General features: G+C 40.4%; 1 protein-coding gene across 4 annotated transcripts in view; it reads left to right on the plus strand.

Moving 5' to 3' along the window:
• Positions 1–33: 33 nt before the first annotated feature.
• Positions 34–25743, plus strand: part of Hectd1 (HECT domain containing E3 ubiquitin protein ligase 1) — a 118206-nt gene continuing 92496 nt past the window's right edge. For all 4 annotated transcript variants that reach the window (XR_001175708.1, XM_013033454.1, XM_013033456.1 and 1 more), the window contains exons 1-4: positions 34–344; positions 1581–1741; positions 18600–18834; positions 25294–25521. Coding sequence is in view for 3 of the 4 variants with exons in the window: in XM_013033454.1 (XP_012888908.1) it covers positions 1602–1741; positions 18600–18834; positions 25294–25521 (603 nt within the window). In the remaining variant the exon portion in view is untranslated. The remainder of the gene's footprint in view (positions 345–1580; positions 1742–18599; positions 18835–25293; positions 25522–25743) is intronic.

Genomic DNA, 25743 nt, shown 5'->3' on the forward strand with positions numbered 1-25743 from the left:
TCCCCCTCCCGGATCGCGATGGACGCGGCCTGCCCCCGCCGCCGCCGCCGGCAACCCCGCGCGGGCCTCCCTCTGAACTGCAGGGCCTGAGGAGCCGCGTGCCGGGGACCCGACCTCCGCCGTCGGCCGCCGCTGCTGAGGGGAAACCTCTCGCCTCCCCCCTGTCACCAGGTCCCCGCCGGAGGAAGGGGAGGGACGAGACGCGGCTTTTCCTGTGCCGCCTGCCGGGCTCGACCAGCGCGGCCTGCGGCTTCCTGGGAACTCGAGGGCCGCGGCCGGGCCTGGCTCTGCCCGCGGCCTGCTTTGGGAGCTGGACCGGGAGCAGTTTGGGACGCCAAGCCTGGGTAAGAGCCCGCGAGAAGGGGAGGTGAGAGCGCCTTTGGGCCGTCGGAAGGGCCAGGCCTCTGGGACCGAGATCCGGGACGCCCAGCGGCGGGCGAGGAGCGAGACCCGGGCGCGAGGGAGGTTAGCCGGGCTGCTGCCATTCCCTCACCCCCCACCCCCACCCCGGCTTGGCCCCTTTGTTCGTCTCCCGGGGCCTTGCCAGAGGCGGGCCCCCGGGTTTGCCGGTGCCGGAGCCCAAATTGGGTCCCCCCCCTTGCCCTTGAGCAGGATCCGCCGCCGGGCGGGGAGCGGGGACGTCCTGCCGGGCCTCCAAGTTCCGGGCGCTCTGTCTGGAGACTCGGCGCCCTCCCCTGCTCTGCCCTGCTCTCGGTGGCTGCTCCTCCTCCTCCAGAACTTCCCTCTTCTCCCGGCTCCTCCGCACAGGTTCGCGGGCTTCGTAACCAGCGCCTTTCCGCCCCAGCCAGGCTCGCCTGGGGGGTCGGGGATGTGGGGTCAGCCCTTCTGGCCGCCGCCGTTGAGTGCCCACCGCGCCCCGCCGCTCGCGTCCCTACACCTGCAGCCGGCTTAGGTGAAACGGACGCTGTCCTTCGTTCAGGGCACTGAAAGGAGAAGCCTTTGTAATGACTTAGCTGCTGCCCTCCTCCCCCTCGTAAATGTGAGAGTTGAGCACAATTTTATGAAATTGGAGGCAGAGGAGAAACTTAGTTTGGAGAGGAGTGGATCAGGTGTTTAAAGTCTTGACAAAATATTGGATCTGAGGCCATCCCTTATCTAAATACCAATTTGGGGTGGAGTGGGGAAGAAGTTGTTTGTTTTCTCTCCTCCTTCTGGAAGCGGGATGGGGAGTGGTGGGGAAGGGAGGCAAGAACCCAAAACTTTCTGTAGGTGTTCTTTGCCTTTTGGCACAGACGTGAGTGATAGCGGTCGCAGGACCCGAAGCTTGTTTGCCTGTCTTTGACCAAGACAGCTCTGGTTTCTGGCTAAGCAGCAACCTAATCAGCTTATACTTCTGGGCTAAAGTGGTTTTCGTTTTTAGTGTATCAACATTAAACCTGGTGACTAAGGGCCGCTGAAAACTGCATTAAGCATCCTATTGAAGCATACCTAGGAGTTTAATTCCTAGGAGAACACCGTGAAAATTTGGTACTTGCACATAGAAAAAACAATCAAACTGAAACTCATTAGTTGTGGGCATGTGAAGAACTTTTTTCCCTTTACTTTTTTTAAAATTTAAGCGAAGAGGCTTTTAAAAAACCATGGCAGATGTGGATCCGGATACATTGCTGGAATGGCTACAGATGGGACAGGGAGATGAAAGGGACATGCAACTAATAGCCCTCGAACAGCTATGCATGCTGCTTTTGATGTCTGACAACGTGGATCGTTGTTTTGAAACGTAAGTACATTCCTTCATCTTTTCCTTTGGGGTTGCTGTAGTGACATCTGTTTTCAACCATGTGCTGACTTTAGTTTTTGTACGAACTTCCCTAGTGAATTTTAAAATAGCCTTTAGAAATTTTTCTGCAGTTTTGTTTTTCAGTTTCTTTTGAGAAATAAGAAGTGGTAGGTAAAGTAATACTGTTATTACATAAATGCATATTTTTTGAATGAGTGGAAATAAGAAATACTAAGATTAATTATTCATAGATCAGTCAAATCATTCTTAGGATATATTATGAATTGCGAAGATGTTTATTATTTTTAAGACTTTTTTTGTGCTCCTTCTCAGGCTTGAACTCAAAGCCTGGGTGCTGTCCCTGAGTGCTTTTTTGCTCAAGGCAACTGCTCCACTGCTTGAGCTACAGTTCCATTTCTGCTTTTTGGTGGCTAGTTGGAAATAAGAGTGTCACAGATTTTCCTGCCTGAGATAGCTTTGAACCCCAGTCCTCATATCTCAGCCTCCTAAGTACCTAGGATTACAGGCATGAGCCACGGGTACTCAAGTGCCCGGCTTATTTTTAAAGCTTTTTCTATTGTATAAAACTGACCAAAGAATTAGAGAAATAATGGTTGAACATACCTTTTGAACAGTTCTTCACTAGTGTTAAGTCATATGATAGTGTAGTTTTGTTATGCATACCATGGGCTTGTTAATTACATTTGAGGAAGGCAGAAATTGGCTGTTATACATGTAGCATACTTTTCTGAAAAAAACAGAAACATCTTGAATTTTGGAGAATTTAAACAATTTTATTCAGAGGATTTTTTTGTTTTTGTTTTTGCCAATTCTGGGGTTTTGAACTCAGGGTCTGGGCACTGCCCCTGAGCTTCTTTTGCTCTCTAGCACTCTTACCACTTGAGCTATAGCACCACTTCTAGCTTTTTCTGTTCATGTAGTATTGAGGAATCGAACCCAGGTCTTCATGCGTGATAAGCAAGCACTTTGTACCACTGAGCCACATTCCCAGCCCTCAGAGATTATTTTAATAGAGAATGTGTGCAAAAACATAAAAGAGCATTCATTGTGGTCCAGTAAGAGTAATCTTTCTTCTTGGTGTTATACAAACAATGCTTAGTTTTTACTGTTCATAGTTCTGATTTCCATTAATAAGTAATTATTCTTTGTGTTTTTTGGGAGGACCATACTAGGATTTGAACTCAAGGCTTTATTCTGGCTAGGCACTTAGCCTTGATCTCAGCCCAATAATAAGTAATTGAAAATACTGCTTCTGTATTTAATACCATTTTCAGATAACTAATCAAAAATATTTGAGTTATTGATTTAAAATTTGGTATAATTATCTTAACATCTTTGAGGTGAGCATTTAAAAACTGTATTATTTGCTAAATTGGTATAGTATTTTTAATTTTTTGTTGTTTTCTCCTGATTTTTTCTTCTTTTTTTTTTTTTGCTGGTCTTGGGGCTCGAACTCGGGTCCTTGAGCTTTTTTGCTCAAGGCCAACAGTGCTCTCTACTACTTGAGCCAAAGCTCCACCTAAAGCTTTTGGTGGTTAATTGGAGATGATAAGAGTCTCACAGACTTTCTTGCCTGCACTGACTTCTTGCCCAGGCTGGCTTTGAATCAAATCTCAGTCTCCTGAGGAGCCAGGATTACAGGCATGAACTACTTACTGGCTCCCAGTTTATTTTTTTTTATTTTAAATAATTGTTTAAATATTCTTAGAAGTTTATTTTGATAGCAAGTTCCTGCAAACTAAGTTTCCAGATCAGTGATTGTAATATGTGTTATCAGCCCACTCTTGAATATATCAGAATAGTTCAGCCCCTCAGTTGACACCTTTTTTAGCAAGATTTATAGAAAAATACAGTAGAGTTTTTATTCATGTGTTTCATTAGAAGGTTCATCATTAACCTTTTGGCATTTTAAAAAGTCATCCTTAGGCCTAGGAATGTAGCTTTCTGGTAGAATGCTTGCCTAATAGTAGGAAGTCCTGGATTTGATCCCTAGTGCCATAGAGGGGAAAATGTTATACTTGCCAGCCAAATGAACTATCATTTTATCTCTTCTGTTTAGTACTCATATGTAAGAGAGTAAAAACTTTTTTTTGTTGGTAGTATTGGTAGAGAACTCATGGTTTTGTGCTTGCTAGGCATAGACTTTACCACTTGAGACACTAACCTTGTTTAACATTGTTTTTTTAATTTTAAAAAATATTTTTGCATTATTGGGGTTTGTACTGAGGATGTCTAGGCAAGTGCTGGACAGCAACATAAGCCATTCCACCAGCACAATCATCTTTGCATTGATGATTTATGAGATAGTCTCCCTTTATGCCTGGGTTAGACTGGATTGTAAATCCAGTCTGTTTTTGTGTTTTCCCATGATGCTGAGATGCCACCAACCACTGAATGAGCTGCAGTATCAGCACTCCTCCTTCCCAGCCACGTACTGCAAGTACTTCATTCAAATTGTGTTCCTCTAGATCTCTGCTTGCTAAGTAGCTAGGATTAAAGGATTGAGCTACCTAGCCTTGTTGCAATTTTGTTGTTGTTTGTTGGATATGGGGCTTAAACTCTGGGCCTGGGCGCTGTCCCTCAGCTCTTTAGCTGAAGACTAGCACTCTACCACTTAAGCCACAGCGCCACTTCATCTTTCTGTTAATTGGAGATGAGTTTCACAGACTTTCCTGCCTGGGCTGGCTTTGAACTGAGTTACTCAGATCTCAGCCTCCTTAGTAGCTAGGATTACAGGCGTGAGCCACCAGTGCCCAGCTCCTAATTGTGGTTTTAAACTTTAGCTTGCTTTTATCATTCAGGCAAATGTCCTTACTGTTGTAAGGAAAAATATGTCTCAGTTCCTTTTAAAACAGAGAAGCAGCATAGTGAAATGGTAGAATTGGTTGTAGAGAGTTGGCATCAAATTGTTAGTCTGCTTGTGTTACTTAGCCTCTTCAGAGCTCTACTTTTCTGTAAACTTCTGCAATCTTATTTCAGTGTGTTTCTGCTCAGAATTAGAGGAGACAATATTTTGAGTAAAATGAGCTACCTACTGATTGTATCACTAAATATTTAATTTTAAAGTTTTTTTTTTTTGATCATTCGTGGAGCTTGAACTCTGGGCTTGGGCATTCTCCCTCAGCTCTTCAGCTCAAGGCTATTGCTCTACCACTTGAGCCACAGTGCCACTTCCTGTTTTCTGAATGGTTAATTGGAGATAAGAGTCTTACAGACTTTCTTTTTTTTTTAATCCCATCTCTCTTCTCCCCCCCCCCCCAGCCCTCCCACCCAATCCTCCTTTCTTGCCCGGGCTGGCTTTGAACCAAGATCCTCAGATCTCAGCCTCCCAAGTAGCTAGGATTACAGGCATGAGCCACCATGCCTGGCTTAAAGTATATTTTTGTAGTGTATTTCTTGAAGCAGTGGTTAATTTTGGGGAGTCTATAAAGTCTTTTAACTCAGTCAACAAGTAAAGCAGGTAAAAGATGATGTACATATTTTGGATTTTGGAGAAAGTCATATACACAATTTGATTTCATAAGGCACGTAGCCCTTTGTTTTGTCTAAGAAAACGAAAGATGTCCATATACTCAGATACAGTTACCTGGTTAGCTTGTATTAATAAGTACATCTATTTAATCTGGAAAGGCAGGTAGTATATAACTTTCTGCAGAGCTTCTGTTAATGCCTCAATTTATTGAGGTAATGCTTCAGAAAGTGGTTTCAAGATTAGTTGTTGCTTTCTTTGTGATGTCTTCCTAAATGTAATATGAGTGATGTGAGTTGTTAGCTAATGAGTACTTTTGCTTTCATATCCAAATTGATGTTGATCATTTGTATTTAGAAGTCTATCTGGGAAGATGGCTCAGTGGTAAGAGTGTTTGACTCCCATGCATGAGGCCCTGGGTTTGATTCCTCAGCATCACATAAAAAGTGGAAGTGGTGCTTAGCTCAAGTGGTAGAGTACTAGCTTTGGGCTGAAGAGCTCAGGGATAGCACCCAGGCCCAGAGTTAAAAGCCCCACGACCGACCAAAAAAAAAAAAAGTTTCTAAGAAATTATAATTTTAATTTTGAGAACACAAAGGGTGGTAAGTAGCAAAAAGTTTATTCTGCTTTCCTATAGTCTGTCATTTGATTCCTTTGACAGAGAAAGCCATCATTCTTTATTTTCTAGTGTGATCTTGAGAATACACCAAGGAAGACTGTCCTGAGTTTGTATTCCAAAGCTATTGAGCAGCACAGTGTTAAAAATTCACTGTTTTATATTAAACTAAAAGTTAGAAATAATATTGGTAATAGTGACAGGTATTAAAATAAACTGGACATCTTTTGCTTTTTTAGACATAATCTTTTGTGTATGTGTTCTGGTTCTGGGGCTTGAACTCAGGGCCAGGATTTGGGTGCTGTCCCTGATCTTTTTTCCTTTTTTATTTTTATTTTTTTTAATTTAATTTTTAATTTTTTGGTGGTCCTAGGGCTTTAACTCTGGGCCTGGGCTCTGTTCCTGAGCCTCCCTGTGCTCAATCCTAGGGCTCTACCACTTGGAGCCACAGTGCCACTTCTGGCTTTTTCTGAGTACAGGTAGTTTTTATTGGGGATAGGAATCTGATGGACTTTCCTGCCTGAGCTGTCTTTAACACATGATTCTCAGATCTCAGCCTCCTGATTAGCTATGTTTACAGGCATGAGCCACCAGTGTCTGGCTTTCCCTGATCTATTTTTTAAAAAGTTCAAAGCTAGTGCCCTACTGCTTGAGCCACAACTCCCAGCTTTTTCAGTTGTTCATTGGAGATAAAAATCTCACAGACTATGATGCCCAGGCTGGCTTTGAACCACAATCCACTGATCTCAGCCTCCTGAATAGCTAGGATTATAGGCATGAGCCACCAGTGCCCAGCTTTTTTTAGTTTTATTTATTTTTTGTTCTTTTTGGCAGTGTTGGGGTATTAAATGTATATACTAGACAAGTGCACTGAGCTACATATCTGTCCCTCAAATTTGTTTCAAAAGCATAGTTGGGGGTGGTATTGTGGCACATGCCTAAAATCCCAGCCCTCCAGAAGCTGAAGTAGGAGTGGGATTGCTAGTTCAAGGGCAGCCTTCGATATTGATGACACCCTATCTCAAAACAAAAACTAAACCATACCAAATAAAACATTAGTTAGGGACACAGAAGGAGGGCTACAATAGAAAGAGATGAAAAAATAAAAATATTACCTGCCCTTGGGAGAATAGATGGCAAGAAGGTAGGACCAAAGGAACAAATTCTATAGTTTTGTTAGTTATGAGTTATACAGGTAATTCTATATGTTGATATAGGTTGGCAGTGTACAGTATCAGAATAAATATAATAAAATGGTAAGAAATGGGTATTGTCAAAATAGATTGTAACTATGAAATTTGAACAAAGAAACTGTTGAAATTGTTTTGGGGAGCAAGGAAAGAGTGATAGAGGAGGTGAGATTGATTGGAACATTATTACGTGTTAAAACCTAACAATGAAGGGCTGGGAAGGTGGCTCAGTGGTAGAGCACTTGCCTTGCATGCATGAGGCCCTGGGTTTGATTCCTCAGCACCACATAAGCAGGAAAAGAAAAGGCCGGAAGTGGCGCTGTGGCTCAAGTGGTAGAGTGCTAGCCTTGAGGTGAAGAGCTGAGGGCCAGCGCCCAGGCCCAGAGTTCAGGCCCCACGACCTGACCCCCAAAAAACAAACAAAAAAAAACTAACAGTGAAATCCCCTTCTGCATGTTCATTTAAAAAATTATGTGGAGAGGCTGGGAAGGTGGCTCATGGTAGAGCGCTTGCCTTGCATGCCTGAGGCCCTGGGTTCGATTCCTCAGCACCACATAAGCAAAAAAGAAAAAAGCCGGAAGTGGTGCTATGACTCAAGTGGTAGAGTGCTTGCCTTGAGCTGAAGAGCTGAGGGACAGCACCCAGGCCTAGAGTTCAGGCCCCATGACTGGACCCCAAAAAAAAAATTATGTGGATTCTGAAATATCAGTGAACTTCATGCTCTATTACATTAAAATCTTTGTGGGTTTTTTTTTTTTTTGTACTTTGAGTAGATGTCTTAGTCATATTTAGTTTTATAGGAGCTTATACTGGTCATGTGGAAAATATTGTTACACTGAGTTAATTATACAGATATTCTATATGCTGACATAGGTCAGTATACAGGATTAGAAATTGACATTTGACCAGGCACTGGAAGTTCAGTGCCTGTAATTCTAGCTACTCAGGAGCCTGAGATTTGGATATTTGAGATTGAAAGCCAGCTTAGGCAGAAAAATCCACTAGAATCTATCTCCATCTCCCAAATAACCACTAAAAAACTGGGCTGGGCCGGGCACCGGTGGCTCATGCCTATAATCCTAGCTACTCAGGAGGCTGAGGATTGCAGTTCAAAGCCAGCCCGGGCAGGAAAGACCATCAGACTCCTATCTCCAAACCAGAAAACTGGAAGTGTCGCTGCAGCTCAAATGGTAGAGCGCTCACCTTGAGCTGAAGAGCTGAGGGACAGCGCCCAGGCCCAGAGTTTAAGCCTCACAACAGACCAAAAAAACCCAAAAAGCAAAAAAACTGGGCTGAAGAAATGGCTTAAGTGATAGAGTGTCTAGCTCAACAAGCAAGCATAAGGTCCTGACTTAAAGTGTTGGTGCCAGCAATAAATGAACACACTATTCACTTGTGTCAATGTGACTAAAGATTATTGAGATGCTATCAAGCCTTGGTGGCAAACATATTTTCCAAAATTTATTGATTTGTTTGAAAGCTTAAATGTTTTCATCGACAACTGTGTAAGGTGTTTTACAACACTGTATATTGTGTTTTACTTGAAGTGAAAGTCATACTTGACTTTTTTTTTTTTGTCGGTTGTGGGGCTTGAACTCTGGGCCTGGGTGCTGTCCCTCAGCTCTTTAGCTCAATGCTAGCACTCTACCACTTAAGCCACAATGCCACTTCTAGTTTTTTATTTTCTTGTGGTTAATTGGAGATAAGAGTCTCACAGACATTCCCTCCTGGGCTGCCTTTGAACCCTGTTCCTCAGATCTTAGCCTCCTGAGTAGCTAGGATTACAGGCATGAGCCACAGGTGCCTGGCTTTTGACTAATTTTTGAGAAAATGTTTGACAGATATCTTGTCTGTAAAATTGCTTTTTTTTTTTTTTGATGCTCTTTCAAGTAAAAAATGGTGTTGCAAGAAAATAGCTGCTAAGTTAACTCTTAAATAGTCCTACAAATATGTTCCCCGGCCATAGCCATCGTTATTTGGCATGCATTAGTATTTTATACTTATTTCTCATTTCCTTTAAGGAGAATACTAAAAAATAAATAAAAGAGTTGATAGAAGCCTAATTTTGTTCCATCATCAAGGTTATTTGGTGAAACTGGCTTTTATTTCATGCTAGTTTTTGGCAGTGAAGAAAACAATTGCTAGTAGTACAGCTTAGTGCTACAGTCTTGATTCATGCCAGCGTACCAGCAATTTCATCCATGATTGCTTTTGCATAGTTAGTTTACATATCAACTCAGGAAAGTGACTCAAGGAGAGAGAGAAGGCAGCCATGTTGAATAGTAGAGAGAGGTCAAGTAGAGTGAAACAGAAAGGTGTCATTTGTATTTTGCCAACATTCTCAAGATGATTGATCTTAATGAGAGCCAAGCGGATTGTCAGTAAGGGGCAGATTAAAGTGGGTTGAGAAGTGAATGGGACTGAAATAAGATACATGACTTACTTAAAAAAGGTTTTTTTGAGGAGTATTAAAAAAGGAGCATGGACTTTTATTCTCTAAAGATCAAAGAACTACGATAGAGAAGGAATAATTAACAGTGTAGGGATACTGAAAAACTGAGAACTAGCATGTGTTTAAACAGAAGTGTTTCCCTTGTATTGTTGTGGATCTAACCAAGGCCTTGTGCATGCTAGGCAAGTGTCTTACCACTGAGCTACATTGTATATAATGAGAATTGCCTGGGGCTTTTGTTAAAATGTATATTCTGATGTGTTGGTCTAAAGTGCATTTCCAGTATGCTCCTACACAATTCAGAAAGTTGTTTGTAGCATATCCCACATCGAATAGCAAGGCTCCCATCTATTGGTAGAGAGATTAATTTTCTATAGAAACAGGTGTAGTTCCTTTGTTGAAATAAGAGGAACGTGAAGAGATTCGGTTTGATGGTAAAAAGTTGAAGAGGTTTCAGTTGGATAACCTGTATTTTCTCCCTGAGGTAGTACTAGTAGGCTTGTGTCTTAGCCTTTATCTTAGCTAACTGTAACCAAAGTTGTAATTTTAACATACTGGTTTGATTGTACCATTCTCCTTTAAAAAAATCTTTTGGGTTTTTTAATTTAATGAGTTAGATTTAAATGTATCCAAAATCATTCTTACATTCTCACACATGACTATTATTTTAGTATACTTTGAGTTCTTCACTAAAGTGTAATACCACTTTTTTGTGTGTACGTATGCAAGTCCGTTATGGAGCTTGAACTCAAGGTCTGGGCCCTGTCTTCCTGAGCTTTTTTTCCCCAAACCTAACACTCCCACTTGAGTCACAGATCCACTTCTGGCCTGTTTTGGGGTATCTTAATTGGACATAAAAATCTCATGGACTTGCCTGCTCAGAGTGGCTTCAAAACACAGTCCTCGAATCTGAGTCTCCTGAGTAGCTAGGCTTATAGGTGTAAGCCACCAGCACCTGGCTTTAAAAAAAAAAACAAAAAACCCCAAACAACTATGTTGTTATCAAGGTGACATATTTGTGTACACTTTTTAGACAGTGTCACCCCTTTCCTTGTTTTCTCCCAGTTTTTCCCTGCCATCCCTGCCCATAAGTTGTATAGTTAGTTCATTTTGAATTTCTATATTTGTTCCCCCTTTGTCTATTTTTTTTTTTTTTTTTTTGCCAGTCCTGGGGCTTGATCTCAAGGCCTGGGCACTGTCCCCTGAGCTTCTTTTGCTTAAGCCTAGTACTCTACCACTGGAGCCACAGCACCACTTCTGGCCTTTTCTGTTTATGTGGTGCTGAGGATTTGAACCCAGGGCTTCATGTATGCTAGGCAAGCACTCTACCACTAAGCCACATTTCTGTATTTCTATGCCCTCCTCCCCAAACCCTCCCAAACACAGATAAAGGAACAAATAAGACAAAGAGAAAACAAAAACAGCAACAAACAATAAATATTCTTATATGGTCAGAGGCACATAGACATAGGGCCTTTGAGTTCTTCCCCTAAGAATATCCTCCTTTGGTCTCACTGTGTGTGAATACCTAGATTTCTGTATACTGGGGCTTGCATTCAGTGTCCTTTATTTTTTTCACTTAAGATTGGTGCTCTACCACTTGAGCCACAGCTCCATTGCCTGTTTTTTGGTGCTTAATTGGAAATAAGATCTCAGCCTCCTAAGTAGCTGAGATTTTAAGTGTGAGCCACTTGAACCAGACTCATCTTCCTTTTGAGTTTGTATGCGTGCATGGGTGTGTGTGTGCATGTGCATGTTTGTGTGTGCACATGTACACACACACACATACATGAAGATCCTGAGTCTTGAACTCAGGGCCTGGGTGCTGTTCCTGAACCTTTTTGCTCAAGGCTAGCACTCTACCATTTTGAGTCACAGCTTCATTTCCAGCTTTTTGATGGCTAATTGGAGGTAAGAGTCTCTTGGACTTTGCTGCTGGAGCTCTGGCTGGCTTTGAACCGTGATCATCACACCTCAACCTCCTGAGTAGCTAGGATTACAAGTGTGAGACACTGTCCTGGCTTTTTTTGAGTGTCATATGCTACACTGGCATAATAATGCAATGAATTGCTTAAACATAACAAGACAAAAAAAGGGTGACATTAATTTATGTATATTTTATTTATAAACTGCTTTGTTACATGATACCTTTTTTGTACAACTGCTTAAAGATAATAATTTTAAAAATAAAAAAACTATCATTAATTTACGTTTGTATTTCGGGCATGTGCATGTGTCCATCTGTGTGAGTGCATACTTCAGTTCTGGAGCTTGAAAACTTAGGGCCTGGGCACTGTCCCTGAGTGTTTGTGTGTGTATGTGTTCAAGGCTAGTGCTCTACCACTTGAACTACAGCTCTGCTTCCAGCTTTTGGGTACTTTATTGGAGATGAGAGTCTCATGGACTTTCCTGCCCAGCTGGCAAACTGTAGTCCTCAGATGTCAGCCTCCTGAGTAGCCTAAGATTATAGCCATGAGCCATTGGAACCTGGCTACTTTAGTTTTTTAAATGTAGGAAGAAAGAAGTACTTCATGTACTTATTATTTAAAAATATCTGAAAGGTAATGTATCATTTTTTTTAAAGTTAAATTTTTTTTAAATTGTGAGTTTTTGTACATCTTAGCTCAAGATCAGATGATGTCTAGAGAAGGCATGTGGCAGTCACAGTACAGATAATTAGAAGGCAAAAGATTGGTACAATCTGAAGAGAAAACAATACAAAAAATAATACCATTTTCAGGGAAATTCTTTTAGGATCTTCATGAAACTTGGTTCTTCTTGGTTTTGTTCTTATTTTAAGGTACGTGTACTTTTTTCAGGGAAAGTTTCTAAATATGTTATTGCAAATAGCATTTTGAAAAATAGTACCTAGATTTAAAGATCTTTTATACTCTCATTTATGTGGTTAAGTAGATTGCCAATATACTATCCATGAAGTAGCAGTAAGTGAACTGTGATCTATTGAGGGACAACTATCGAAAGCTGCTACTTCATGGATTTTCACCTATGGCAGGGGTCTCTGGAATGTAACTACTACGATAGGTGAGGGATCACTGTAATTCTGGTTTCCTTATTAAGTTATTTTGGGTAAATTGATACTAATAGCAATGGGTATAGTATGTAGAAATTTCTTTTATATAAAGTAAATTTTTTTTTTTTGGGTCCGGTTGTGGAGTCTGAACTCTGGGCCTGGGCGCTGTCCTTCAGCTCTTCAGCTCAAGGCTAGCGCTCTACCACTTGAGCCACAGTGCCACTTCCGGCTTTTTTCGTTTTTGCTTATGTGGTGCTGAGGAATCAAACCCAGGGCCTCTGGCATGCAAGGCAAGCGCTCTACCACTGAGCCGCCTTCCCAGCCCCTAAAGTAAATATTTTTAAAGGTTTAAAAATTAGAAAAATTATATATTAAATTTTGTGTTATTGGCATTATTCAGTGATTTGCAGTTTCCTGAATAGTTAGGATTATAGGCATGAGCCACTGATGCCTAGCACACTGTTTAAAAAAAAAATTTTTTTAAAACTGGGCACTGGTGGCACAGCTGTAATCCTAGCTATTCAGAAGGCTGACTTGTAAGGATTACAGTTCCAAGCAGCCAAGCAGAGAAGTCTTTGAGGTTCTTATCTCCAATTAACCTCAAAAAGCCAAAAGTGGGACTGTAGCTCAAGTGGTAGAGGGCTTGCCTTGAGCAAAAAGCTCAAGTGCTGTACCCAGGCCTAGAGTTCAAGTTTCAGTACTGGCAAAAACAAACAGCTGTGTCTAGGATCTTACAGACTCTACCCAGGTTGACCTTATATTCATCCTTCTATCTTCCTTTCCTTAGAAACTGATATCATTACTATGAACCACCTTGTCCAGTACATATGTTGTGTACCATTTGTAAATACATTTTTTCTATCTCTATATATTGAATATCATGAATTCACCAAAATATCTCCACTTCCAATGTGCCACTTCAGTTTCATGTTTTGTGTTTCTGTGTTTGTAACTCCTTTTTATTTCAGTAAGAGAATACTTTGAATTATCCTTGATCTGTTTATTGGATCCATTCTCTTTCACAGTGGTCCTTTTCACCTTGCTCAGGCACTGGTACCATGCCAGAAGGAACATGCTTTTCCCTTTAGATACTTTCCTCATCACAAGTGCCAGATGTGTATACCTCTGGTATTTCAGTAGACTAAACAAGATTTTGAAGTTAGCTCAGAATAGGGTTATAAAAGAGGATGTGGAGAGAAGTGGGAAGATTTAGTATATACTCTGGAGAGTTTAATTGATGGGATTTGTCCGATGGGATGTGTAACATTAGGAAAATAGGGGGAGAAATAAAAAATGTTTCTTAGGTTTTAAGTCTTCCTGGATGCTTGACATTTACTATAATGATAAATTGGGAGTGGAGTGCAGATAGGTTTTGTTTGGGATATACTTATTTTATTTTTAAGATTTGTAATTTTAAATGGAGCTAGCTATGGTAAGTTAGACCACTTTGGAATTATTTTGTGGTGTGTGGATGAGATTTATTCCCATCGTGTATAAATTGAGGGATTAGTTGAGATAAGTGAAATAATATAGAAGAGTTGAAAAATCTAGGAGTCAAGCTAAAGGAGGAAAAATAAGGGAGTTGAGAAAATTATAGAAAAATTACACAATACTAATATTAGACAGTGGAAGAACAGTTTTTATTGGTAGCACTGTGCTCATTGAAAATTGACAACCACAGCCAGGCACTGGTGGCTCATGCCTGCAATCCTAGCTACTCAGGAGGCTGAGATCTGAAGATCACGGTTCAAGGTCCGTCTGGGCAGAAGTTCATGAGACTTTTATTTCTAGTTTTTCACAGAAGCCAGAAGAGGCACTGTGGCTAAAGTGATAGAGTGCTAGCCTTGGGCACAAAGAGGCTTATCTCCAATAAACAGCAAAAACCAGAAATGGAGCTGTGTAGGGGTCAAGTAGTTGAGTGCTGGCCTTGAACTAAAAAGCTCAGGGACAGTGCCCAGGCCCTGAGTTCAAGCCCCAAGACTGGCAAAAAAAAAAAGTGTTTTGGCATACATTTAATTTTTTTTTTTTGGGTCTGGTCGTGGGGCCTGAACTCTGGGCCTGAGCTCTTCAGATCAAGGTTAGCACTCTACCATTTGAGCCACAGCGCCACTTCCGGCTTTTTTCTTTTTGCTTATGTGGTGCTGAGGAATCGAACCCAGGGCCTCATGCATGCAAGGCAAGCGCTCTACCACTGAGCCACCTTCCCAGCCCCGTGTTTTGGCATATATTTGAATATATTCAAACTACATTCTCAGCCTGGTAGCCTCCTAGCTACTCAGGAGGCTGAGATCTGAGGATTGTGGTTCAAAGCCAGCTTGGGCAGGAAAGTCTGTGAGACTCTTATCTCCAATAAACCATTAGAAAACCAGAAGTGGCACTGTGGCTCAAGCGGTAGAGCTCTCACCTTGAGCTGGAGATTGCAGGGACAGTGCCCAAGCCCAGAGTTCACGCCCCACCGACTGACCAAAAATAAAAATAAAAATAAAAAACCAACAAAAAACAAAATACCTTTTCAGAGTTAAAAGGGTAATGCATGGGTTAGAAAAAGAATTTTTTTCTTGTTAATAGCCCAAAGTAAAACAGCGATTTCATATTCCAATAGTTCGTGAAGGTGGGGCATTGGTGCCTCATGCCTGTAATCTTGGTTACTCAGGAGACTGGTTCTGAGGATTGTGGTTTGAACTCAGCCCAAGCAGGAAAGTCTGTGACACTCTATCTCCAGTTAACCACCAAAAAAGCTGGATGTGCTGCTGTGGCTTAAGTGGTAGAGCTCTGTCCTTGAGCAAAAAAGGTCAGGGATAATGCCTAGGCCCTGAGTTCAAGCCCCAGGACCAACACCCCACCCCCACCCCAAACACACATGTTCATTAAGCTTTCATTATACTTTTAATATGTAAACCATTTTAGTTTTTCTCTTAAAACTAAACAAGATTAAACTGGAAACTTTTTTTTTTCTTTTTTGCATGTGTGCCTGTCCTGGGGCATGAACTCAGGGGCCTGGGCACTGTCCCTGAGCTTTTTAGCTCAAGGCCAGCACTCTACCACTTGACCCCTGTACAGCTCCATTTCTGGTTTTTGCTGTTTAATTGGAGATAAGAGTCTTAAGGACTTTTCCTCCTGGGCTGGCTTCAAACTGTGGTCCTTAGACTTCTGAGTAGCTAGGATTACATGTGTGAACATTTGGCACCTGGCGACCAAATTTTTTTTTTAGTTGGAAACTCTCTGCCTCTCCCCACCACTCCCATTGCTAAGGATCAAACCCAGGTGCCTTACTTATGGCAATTAATAGTTCTACCACAGACCATTGAGCCTACACCTTCATATGTGTTTTAAATTGATTCCTTAATTATCCTTGTTTGAGACTCTTCATTTTTCTTGAGGACACAGCAGGAGACATCATTATTCCCAAAATTAATAAAAACTTGTTTCCACAGGCAATGCAGAACATTTAAAATATTTCTCTTAAAAACTATTTCTTGATACTTAGTTTTTGTAATTCATAAAAATGAGTATGTTTTAAGTTTTGATATAATCATAGTACATCTAGGCTTGTCATTTGATGTGAGGTGTGAGGACTATCCATATCAGCTCCCCCCCCCCCCGAGCTTTAACTCAGGGCCTGGGTGCTGTCTCTTGAGTTTATTTCTCATAAGACTAGAGCTGTACTAGTTGAGCCACAGCTCTTACTTCTGGGTTTTTGTGGTCTGAAGCCAGCTCAGGCAGAAACATCCATGAGACTGTGCCCAGGTCCTGAATCCATGCCCTAGTAACAGCACCCCCACACCCTAAGAAAATAACCCAGAAAACAAATATTACAAAAAACCTACCCACAGTCTCTTCTAGTTTATTTTATAGACTATATTACATATATATTTACTGCATGTGTAGGGATCAACAGTACTTAAATATTCTGATATTCTAGGAGAGATTATCATCTTACTAGAGATCTATTGGTGAGCTCCTGTAATCTGTTCGCAAAGCATTTTTTTAGTTGCCAGGCGTGGGTTTTGAGCTCAGGGCCTAGGTGCTTTCTCTAAGCCTCTTTTGCTCAAGGATAGCTAGCACTCTACCACTTGAGCCACAGGTCTACTTCTAGCATGTTTTGATAGTTTAGTGGAGGTGAGCATCTCAAGGTTCCTGCCTGGGTTGGCTTTGATCCTTGGATCTCAGCCTTCTGAGTAGCTAGGATTAACAGGTGTGAGCCTGGCTGCATTTTTTATTTTCTTTTCTTTGTTGATTATGGGGCTTGAACTTGGGGCCTGGGTGCTGTCTCTGAGCTCTTTCACTCAAGGCTCTACCACTTTGAGCCACAGCTCTACTTCTGGTTTCCTGGTGGTTAATTGGAGATAAGAGTCTTGCCCAGGCTGGTTTTGAACTGCAAGCCTCAGATCTCAGCCTCCTGAGTAGGTAGGATTACAGGTATAGCCACCGGCACCTGGCACCTTTCAAAATTTTGACAGCATTATTATAAGTGGTTATACTGGCTAGGGCCTGTAGATACATACAGATCAAGATCAAGGGGTAGCAAGTTTGAATCCCTGAGTACAACAAACCCCAGTACCATCAAAAGCCAAAATCAAACACAAAATAAAAACTTGAAAAATACAATGTCAGAGATTGCCTGGGTTTCTGCCTAATAAAAAGGACCTGTATTAAATCATTGAATGAAAGAAGTTTTCTAAAATCTTTGATAATGTTCCTGCTTCTGGACCCCTTGATTTTAAATCGCATATTATGTATTATTGAAGAATAAAGCGAGGAAGTCTGTACTCTTATGGATCATTTCTGTACATTGTTGCTAGAAGAGTTTCTCTGATGTAGAGTACTGGAAGACATGAGGATATCTCGCCTGAGACTGAAACCATTTTTTTTTTTTAGGGCTTTGCTTCACTGCCAATTGATGATTGATATTTTCCCTTGGGAGAGTCAGAGGGAAAGAACACTCTAACATTAAAAGGAATAATAAAAGTGAAAAAACAGATTTAGAGATACTTGACATTTACACAGTTACTTTGTAAAAGTTGCTAAAGATTTGAGAGGTGCTCCCTTGCACACACTTGAAATTGGAGGAAAAAATAGGCCTAAATGTTGAACAGTATTGTATTTGTTTTATCTGTAATTGTAGCTTGGACTATGCAGAAATGGCAAAAAGAATAATGTATTTAATGTAAATACATTCCTACTAAGTGTAAGTTGTGATCTTTGGTATTTTTATATGTTGATAAAAATATAGGGAGTCTCATTGATATCTGACTGATTTTGCTTTTGAGAAAACTATCTCACACAGGTATAAATGATGGGTATTGATTATTCAAAGGAGAGAAAGGGAGCTAAGTTAGATTAGCATTGGGCCAGATACTGAGCTAAGTATTTATAATGTAAATAATTTAATCTTTATAACTATCATATTAAAGTAGGTATTATTAATGTATTGTCTTTGCTATACAATTGAGGAAATAGGTTTGGAAGGGTCACATAGATGCTATTCTCTGTGTTATCTCAGTTTTGAATACCTTAAACCCGTGTTTGTTTCTATAAAACATGAATTAAACAGTGTACCTGGCCTTAAAGGGACTCTTCTGTAAGCAAAGAAATAAATCAATAAATTGAAACTGTGTGCATTATATATATAAAGTTTAGGAATGTGGAAGTACCATTTCACTATTTGGGATATTCAGGCAAGTTTTTATAGAGTAGTTGGTGTGTAAGTGAAGTATTGACTAAAATAATTTTTTTGAACCTAGTTTCAAGTTAATGTTGCTACATATATATATATATATATATATATTTTTTTTTTTTGGTGGTACTGAGGTTTGAATTTATTGTCTTTTGCTTGCTAGAAAGGAACTTTACCACTTGAGCCTACCACCCTAGTGCTGCTACTTAAAATTGTTTGTAGCTTAGTATTTTCAGCAATAAAATTTGTATGCGAGTATTATAGTGGAAGTCAAAACAGTGTAAAAGTATTGCCTAATAAACATTGAGATATAGTATTGAGTGAGATAAATGTTAAAAAGCTTTTTTATCTTTTGTTTTTTGTCTAGTAATACTAGATGTAATATGATTTCTTTCACTATAGGTGTCCTCCTCGCACTTTCTTACCAGCCCTCTGCAAAATTTTTCTTGATGAAAGTGCTCCAGACAATGTGTTAGAGGTGACAGCTCGAGCCATAACATACTACCTGGACGTATCTGCAGAATGCACCCGAAGGATTGTTGGGGTAGATGGAGCTATAAAAGCACTTTGTAATCGTTTGGTTGTGGTTGAACTTAACAACAGGACTAGCAGAGACTTAGCTGAACAATGTGTAAAAGTGAGTATTACTATGCAAAAAACTAGTTGGATCATATATGTCCTCATTCACCCTAAAAGTTTTATTTATTGGTCCATCTGAAAATCACTTACAGAATGAAAAGTATATTTTACTAAAACAGAATTCTTCCTGTCACCAACTTTATTAAGAATAATTGTGAACAATTGAGATCACAAGCCTTTTGATACCAAAAAAGGTCCCATAGAGCTTAGGAAAGAAAATTTGTGAATGAAAATTTAAAGGTTACTGATAAGGTCTTTGGTGCTACTGGTAGTCATTAACACTTAACGTAGCTTATTTATATTTTTGCCAAGGTTATTTTGTCTGATACTAGTAAGAGTCCCCTTAAGAACAAATACTAGCCACCCCTGCCAGGCATCATTTTAGGCCCTTTAAGAGTATTAACTTGGAAATGGTGCTGTGGCTCAAGTTCAGCCTTGAGCTGAACTGCTGAGGTACAGCACCTAGGCCCAGAGTCCAAGACCCATGACCAACAACCAAAAAAAAAGAGTATTTCACTCATTTAATCTTTGTGACAACGGTACATTTCTATTTAATAAATTTTTTTATAAAATCCAGTATATTGAAGTTAAATACTTGTTATACAGGCAGCAAATAGCAGAGCCAGAATTTGAAAATTTGAAATTTGAAGATAGAATATCTGGTTCTAGGGCCTGTGATTTAATTATTATTCTACTACTGTCTTTTAGAGTGAGACTCAAGTATAATTTTACTTAACTCTAAAAGAATCCATGTTGGTTAATTTATTAACATTATGTGGTAAGTACATTTAGGTTGTTTTATCCTGAGACAAAGTCTCACTGTTTTGTACAGGTTGGTCTTGAAGCAACTTCTGGACTCATGATTCTCCTTCCTCAGCCTCCTGAATGTGAGGGCTCCCAGCACTTGACTGTGATTCTCTTTCTTTGATTCATGCTTCTCACTTAAAAAAAAAATTCTTAGATCAAAAGAGTTCAAAGATTTTTTTCTTAGAAGTCCTTCTTTTTTTAATTGTTACATAAATATGATGTGCAGAAGGGTTACAGTTATATAAGTCATGTAAAGAGTACATTTCTTTTTAGAAAATGTTCAGTATCTCTTTGTAAGTCTTCGAAGAGCAATTCCCAAGGAGCCTTTGTATACATAATAATTTATCTACTATATGCTTGCTATATTAGATACTAAAACTAAGTTCAAATGTTTATTAATTTTTCTTAAACTTATTACATGTTAACATCTTTTAATGAAAAAGGACTTTACAAAATGAAAAGAATTAGTGAGAAACTGTCATTGTACATTTTTGGAAATCTTTAAAAACTGGCTTGACTAGAAAATGGCTGAATCTGCTTCCTGGTTGCTATGGTACAATATTGCACTTCGTAAAAGACAATAGCATTATAGTGTTCATAGTGTGAAACAAGTTTAACTTCATGGCTCCTTGAAAAATGCCTTGGGAACCTGGAGTTCCCAGACTATATTTGAGAACTTTCTGTATATATAGGTATAGATTTTACCTGTTGTGTCCACAGCTTCAGAGAAAAAGATACCTATTTTTTCATTAAGACCTTCTTCACTATTTGCTTTATTTAACATTTCATGTTTCTTCTGGGATTTTACTTCATTGTTTATTAACTGTGTTTTCAAACTCTTACCTATATTCTCAGCATATAAACATACTGTTCTGTGTGTGTGTTTGTTTGTTTGTTTGTTTTTGTCAGTCATAGGGCTTGAACTCTGGGCTTGGGTGCTGTCCCTCAGCTCTTCAGCTCAAGGCAAGCACTCTACCGCTTGAACTACAGCTCCACTTCTGATTTTCTAGTGGTTTATTGGAGATAAGAGTCTCACAAACTTTCCTGCCCGGGCTGGCTTTGACCCTGGATCCTCAGATCTCAGCCTCCTGAGTAGCTAGGATTACAGGCGTGAACCACCGGCACCCGGCTGAACATACTGTTCTTGAGCCATCTCTTTTTGTGCTATTTGTCATTTAACTTTTTTCCGTTTTTTTTTTTTTTGTAGAATGGGGTTTGAACTCAGGGCCTCACACTGATAATCAAGGGCTTTACCACCTGAGCCATGTCTCCAGTTGCCCATTGTTGTAATTTTTTAAAAATATAATTTTCTTGTTATTAAGATGTTATACAGAGAGTCAGGTAATAAGTACATTTCTTTTTTAGATAATGTTACCCCTTCCTTCACTTTCACCTAGCTTCATCGTCCTATCCCTGCCCACAAGTTGCATAGTTCATTTTCTACATAGTGTATACTGAAAATTATGACTGCATTTGTTTATTCTTCCTCCCTCCCTTTCTGTGCCCCCTCTCTGTCCCTAAAAAGACAAAAACAGAACAGTACCAAAAAAAAAAAAAAAGACCAAAAGCAAAAACAAACACCATCACTACCATTGTTTAATTTTTTTTTTTTTTTTTTTTTGGTCTGTCGTGGGGCTTGGGTGCTGTCCCGGTGCTCTTCAGCTAAAGGCAAGTGCTCTCCAGCTTGAGCCACAGTGCCACTTCTGGTTTTCTAGTGGTTTATTTGCAAGATAAGAGTCTCACGGACTTTCTTGCTCTTGCTGGTTTTGAACATTGAGCCTCAGATCTCAGCCTCCTGAGTAGCTAGGATTACAAGCGTGAGCTACCAGCGCCGGCTTGTTTAATTTTTATATATTTTATTTAGTTAGTTAATTGGTTGTGGGACTTGAAATCTGGGCCTGGGTGCTGTCCCTCAGCTCTTCAGCTCAAGGCTAGCACTCTACCACTTGAACCACAGCACCACTTCTGGTTTTCTGATGGTTTATTGGGGATAAGAGTCTCACGGACTTTCCTCCCTGGGCTGTCTTTAAACAATGATCCTCAGATCCCAGCTTCCTGAGAAACTAGGATTACAGGTGTGAGCCACTGCCACGTGGTTATTTTATTTATTTTTACATTATTGAGAAATCAGATCCTAGACTTTGCTCATATTAAACAAGCACTTCCACTCAGCTATTCCACTAGTATCTATTTGTCTATATTTTAGATCTGTATTTAAAGGAATGGTATAGTTAATACCTTATGTCTACCTTAACTTGGTAGTTATTAATATTTTGTTCCCTCTTTTCCTCTTCCCTTTCCTGCCTTCTTCATTTCCTTTTTTTTTCTTTTTTTGGTTGTGGGGGCCTGAACTCTGGGCCTGGGCGCTGTCCCTCAGCTCTTCAGCTCAAGGCTAGCGCTCTACCACTTGAGCCACCGTGCTACTTCCAGCTTGTTCTGTTTATGTGGTGCTGAGGAATTGAACACAGGGCCTCATGCATGCAAGGCAAGCACTCTATCACTGAGCCACCTTCCCAGCCCCTCCTTTTCTTTTTATTGAGTCTTTTAAAATTAGTTGCAGTCATAACACTTTATCTAAATATCTTAGCATGTATGTATGTCCTAAGGATAAGAGCATTCTACCAAGCCATAATGCCATTATTCCATTTATGAAAATGAATAGTGATTCATTCAGTAATAACGTACAGTTTATAGACTTAGTAGTCATCAACATGTTGTTGTGGGTGTTTTATTTTTTTTTTTTTTGGCTTTAAAAGATTCAGAGTAGCTGGGCGCTGGTGGCTCACACCTATAAATCTTAGCTATTCAGGAGGCTGATAGGAGAGTTGTGATTCAAAACCAGCCCAGGCAGGAAATATATGAGATTCTTAACTCCTATTAATCCCCCAAAAGGTGGAAGTGTCATTGTGGCTCAAGTGGTAGAACTCTAGCCTTGAACAAAACCTACTGAGGGACAGTGCCTAGGTCCTGAGTTCAAGCCCTAGCCAGGACCCTCCCCCAAAAACAAAATTCAGGAACCCAAGTGTGTTGACTCACACCTGTAATCTGGCTTCTCCTGTGGCAGATGTAGAGTGATCTTTGTGGACAAAAATGCAAGACTTAACTAAAAACAAATCTGAGCAAAAATGGCCAGGCATGCATGATTCAAGTGGTAGAGCATTGAAGCTTTGAGTTCAAATTCCCAATACTCTGCTCCCCCCAAAATCCAGTTTACACATTGTATATTGTTATTTTTATTCTTATTTAATGAAGAACAGTCCTACTCCTTTTCTTCTATGATACTTTTTTTTTTTAACAGAGTTTAGCCAATTTGTCTTGTTTAAAGTCCCACATTCTAGATTTGGTCAACTGTTTATGAAAGTATTGTTTTGAAAACTTACTTGCACAGTTCCATGTTGGTTTGGGGGTGATGTTGCATAGTTCAAATTGCATCATATCAGAAGGCATATAATTTCATGCTGTTCCATTATTTTTTTGACACTCTAAAAACAACAAAACAAACCCCCCCCACAAAGCCCCTTTTTAGCTGTGGATTTTAATTTCAACTGTTTTCCTATTCATAGCCAAGATTAATACTCTTATTACTATAAGTAGTATTAAGAGATTTAACCTGACTCCCTTTTAGCTGTCTAAAATCAGGCTTGTGCTTTCTTCACTCTCCTTAAAACTATGGGCTAACCAGGCACTGGAGCCTCAACACCTGTAATCCTGGCTACTCAAGAGGCTGAGATCTGAAGATCATGGTTTGAAGCCAGCCTGGGCATGAAAGTGTAGTACTCTAGCTCTAATTAACTAGCAAAAAGCTGGAAATGGGGGCTAGGAATGTGGCTTAGTGATAGAATGCTTGCCTAGCATGCATGAAGCCCTGGGTTCAATTCTTAGTACCACATAAGCAGAAAAAGCCAGAAGTGGTGCTGTGGCTCAAGTGTAGAGTTCTAGCCTAGAGCAAATGAAGCTCAGGGACAGTGCTCAGGCCTGAGTACAAGCCCCAGAACTGACCAAAAAAATAAAGCTAGAAATGGAAGTATTGATCAAATCGTACAGAAACAGCCTTGAGTGAAAAATCTAAGGAACAGAGCCCAAACTAAGGAACAAGTTCAGGCTCTTCATTATCCTCTCCCCTCCTACTCCCCTCCCCCTTGCACCTTCCCCCTCCCTCCTCCCTTCCTTCCCCTCCCTTCCTCCCTCCCTTCCTCCCTCCCTTCCTCCCTCCCTTCCTCCCTCCCTCCCTCCCTTTCTCCCTTCCTCCCTTCCTTTGTCATGGGGCCTGAACTCTGGGCCTGGCCACTGTCCCTTAGCTCTTTAGCTCAAGAGTAGCACTCTACCACTTCAGCCACAGCACCACTTCCAGCTTTTTCTGCTTATGTGGTGCAGAGGAATCAAACCCAGGGCCTCATGCATGCAAGGCAAGCATTCTACCACTGAGTCACCTTCCCAGCCCTCATTATTTTCTTGAAGGTTTTTTTAAATTAGCATTCATTTGTTGTATTAGGGGTATTTCATTATGTCATTTATATGCATAAAATGTACCCCCACCATTAATCACACCGTTTCTGTCACTCTCCCTCATGACTCCCCCCCTTTGTTATTTTTGACCAGTCCTGGGGCTTGAACTCAGGCCCTGGGCACTGTCCCTAAGCTTCTTTTTGCTCAAGGCTAGCACTCTACCCCTTGATACATAGCACCACTTCCAGCTTTTTCTGCTTATGTGATACTAAAATAGCAAACCCAGGGCTTCATGCATGCTAGGCAAGCACTGTACCACTAAACCATATTCCCAGTCGGATCCCTCCCCTCTTAAAACAATAGGTTTTATTGTTCTATTATTATACATCAACCATATTCATCCTCATTTACCCTCTTCTTTAGCGCTTTCCATTCCTGCTGGTAATTCCCCAGCAGAGCCTATTTTTCTTTGAAAGTTCATATTTAGTCTAATACTAATTAAGAGTAACAAATGCAATTGCTTAACACTTTGAATTTCCTGCATTAATATAGTCAGTATTACATAATTGTGTGAGATGTTAAACCTGCCTATTCAGTTGTTTGTTAGGGAATTTCTTTTTCTTTCTTTCCTTTTTTCTCTCCCTCCCCCCTTCTCTTTCTTGCTTGTTTGCTTTCTCTCCTCCCTCCCTCCTTTCCTCCCTCCCTCCCTTCCTTACTTCTTTCCTTCCTTCCTTCCTTTCTTCCTTCCTTCCTTCTTCTTTCTCTCTCCTTTCTTTCTCCCTTTCTCTCTCTTTTTCTTTCTCCCTTTCTCTCTCTTTTTCTTTCTCTTTCTCTCTCTCTCTTTCTTTCTTTCTTTCTCTCTCTCTCTCTCTGCTTCCCTCCCTCCCTCCCTCCCTCCCTCCCTCTCTCTCTCTCTCTCTTTCTTTCTTTCTTTTCTTTCTTTCTCCAGCCCTAGGGCTTGAACTCAGGGCCTGTCCCTGAGCTTCTTTTGCTCAAGGTGTTAGGGAATTTCTTAGTATCATATTCAAAAGGGCCCTGTGTTGACAGATAATTCAACTTGGTTTTTCAATTCTGTTTGCTATTACTTAATCAGCACTTGACTACCTTTTATTAGGAAGACATAAAAAGAGATACATTATGGTCTGTGATTGTAACAAATAGAAGGTAAATATATTCTTCTGTTAATTTTGTTTTACTGTTGCAGGTGTTGGAACTGATATGCACCCGTGAGTCAGGAGCAGTTTTTGAGGCTGGTGGTTTGAATTGTGTGCTTACCTTCATTCGTGACAGTGGACACCTGGTTCACAAAGATACCTTGCACTCTGCAATGGCTGTGGTATCAAGACTCTGTGGCAAAATGGAACCTCAGGATTCTTCTTTAGAAATTTGTGTAGAATCTCTGTCTAGTTTACTAAAACATGAAGATCATCAGGTAAATAAGTTGCTTTGTTTATTTTCAGTCTTCAAAAATGATTTTTATAATGGTCCCTATTTAGAACTATATTATTTGAATATTTTAACTTGTTGAAGTAAAAATAATTATAGAAATTGTCTGCCTACCTACCTGCTTTCCTTCCTTCCTCCCTCCCGCCCTCCCTCCTCCCCTCCTTCCTTCCTTTCTTCCTTCCTTCCTTCCTCCCTCCCTCCCTCCCTC

Source organism: Dipodomys ordii, unplaced genomic scaffold (assembly GCF_000151885.1).
Source record: "Dipodomys ordii isolate 6190 unplaced genomic scaffold, Dord_2.0 Scaffold168, whole genome shotgun sequence".
Taxonomy (NCBI): domain Eukaryota; kingdom Metazoa; phylum Chordata; class Mammalia; order Rodentia; family Heteromyidae; genus Dipodomys; species Dipodomys ordii.